The 1,551-nt window shown below is 53.6% G+C and overlaps 1 protein-coding gene across 2 annotated transcripts in view; it reads right to left on the minus strand.

Annotated features, from left to right (window-relative positions):
• LOC102036376 (ankyrin repeat and fibronectin type-III domain-containing protein 1-like) overlaps positions 1-1,522 on the minus strand; it is a 177,781-nt gene extending 176,259 nt beyond the window's left edge. For both annotated transcript variants that reach the window (XM_031060504.1, XM_031060503.1), the window contains exon 1: positions 1,368-1,522. In XM_031060504.1, coding sequence (XP_030916364.1) covers positions 1,368-1,440 — 73 coding nt within the window. In that variant the 5' untranslated portion in view covers positions 1,441-1,522. The remainder of the gene's footprint in view (positions 1-1,367) is intronic.
• Between the last annotated feature and the right edge of the window lie 29 nt (positions 1,523-1,551).

Raw genomic sequence — 1,551 nt, forward strand, 5'->3', positions numbered from 1 at the left:
CCTGCTGTGCAGGGAGGGTGTGCAGGGGGTTTGCTCCAGGACAGCTGTTCCACGGAGCACGAGCCTGTCTGCACTCCCAGGACAGCAGGAGTCTGCAGCACAAGGCGAGGTGTTTGCAGTGGGGCTGACACAGCAACATCACCCCACAGTCTTACACCAGCCTCCCACTCCTGTCCTTCAGCTCCAGCACAGCTCCCTGGAAGCACCAACACAGCAAATGGGGACCTGCAGGTGTGCAAGGGAGCTCTGGATGCCATGTCCTTCACGGTGGAGGCTACACAGCTTTCCCACAGGTTTCCTCCCATTCCAAGACCCACTCTAACAATTTAATGCGCTGAAGGAAAACCCCCAGGTCCCACACATGGAAGCAGTGGTTCAGGTGCTGCAGCACACCCAGAGCTCTGTCACGACAAGAGTGGCAGGATGGGCTCAGCAGTGTGCAAAGATCTGCTCTGTGCACAACCTTTGGGAGAATTAGTAGCATCAGGAAATGAAATGCAGCATGCAAAGCATCAAAATTAATCCAGGGTTTGGACAGCTGCTCTGCTGAGCAACACGGGGATCTGACTGTGAGAGGCATAATTAAAAAAAACCCATTAAAATAAAAAAATCCAAGGGTGCTGTTTGAAGGGAGCTGTTTTATAAGGGTTTTATTCAGCACTGGACTGTCAGCCTTGGTTTCCAGGCTTTATCTTTGTTTCAGTGTTAATAATCCCCCTTCCCATCACTTTTATAGTCCCAGCGTGATTCTGCTGGCACCAAAAGCACTGAAACACTTTGGCCATCAGCAGCTTTGCCAATAAACTTGCTCAGAGCAGCTGGCCCAGCAATATTAGTATTTCATCAGGATCAGCATGAGAGTAGAAGAACATTATAAAATCCTTAGGGCTGACCCAAAGACCAAAACACAGTGCTAGGCTGGGAGCATTTGCAAATTTCCAAGGCCAGGGCTGTGTGAAGAGCACAGCGATGATGTTCCTGCCACCGCTCCTGGTGGAGACCAGCTACAAGTGCCCTGAAGGGAAATAAGAAAGAGGCACCTAGGCCTGGGCATTGGACAAGGAGACCCAGGATGGTAGCTCACCCCAGCACCCTCAGGCAGAAGGCTCCAAGCGTCACCCCTCCACCTCGGGTGGCTTCCAACAACCTACTCTTCTTTTTCACCAGCATAATATGATGGATGGGGAGGTTTAAGTATCAAGCTCAAAGAAAGACCCAACCAGGGGCAAAAACCCCAAAAGTTCACCAAGAAGTGCTATTTTCAGAGCAGAATAAACTCCAGGTGGGCTGGAGTCAGATTTGTACCCCTGGAGAAGCGGGAAACCTTTGCTGGGATCCTGTAGGCACAGACAGGCGGGTGCACTCACCGGCAGAAGGGACCGTGCAGCCTTTCGGGTGCTCGGAGGCCGAGTGCTTCTTGTAGGGCTTCTGCTCCGGCATCTCGTCCCGGTAGGCGGCGGGCTCGAGCAGGGGCAGCCGGCTCAGCACCGGTGACTGCGGGATGCTGGGCAGCGTCCGCGACTTGCCCCGGACTGGGCGGCGGCGCTGTGT

The sequence above is a fragment of the Geospiza fortis genome, unplaced genomic scaffold (genome assembly GCF_000277835.1).
Source record: "Geospiza fortis unplaced genomic scaffold, GeoFor_1.0 scaffold114, whole genome shotgun sequence".
Lineage (NCBI taxonomy): Eukaryota > Metazoa > Chordata > Aves > Passeriformes > Thraupidae > Geospiza > Geospiza fortis.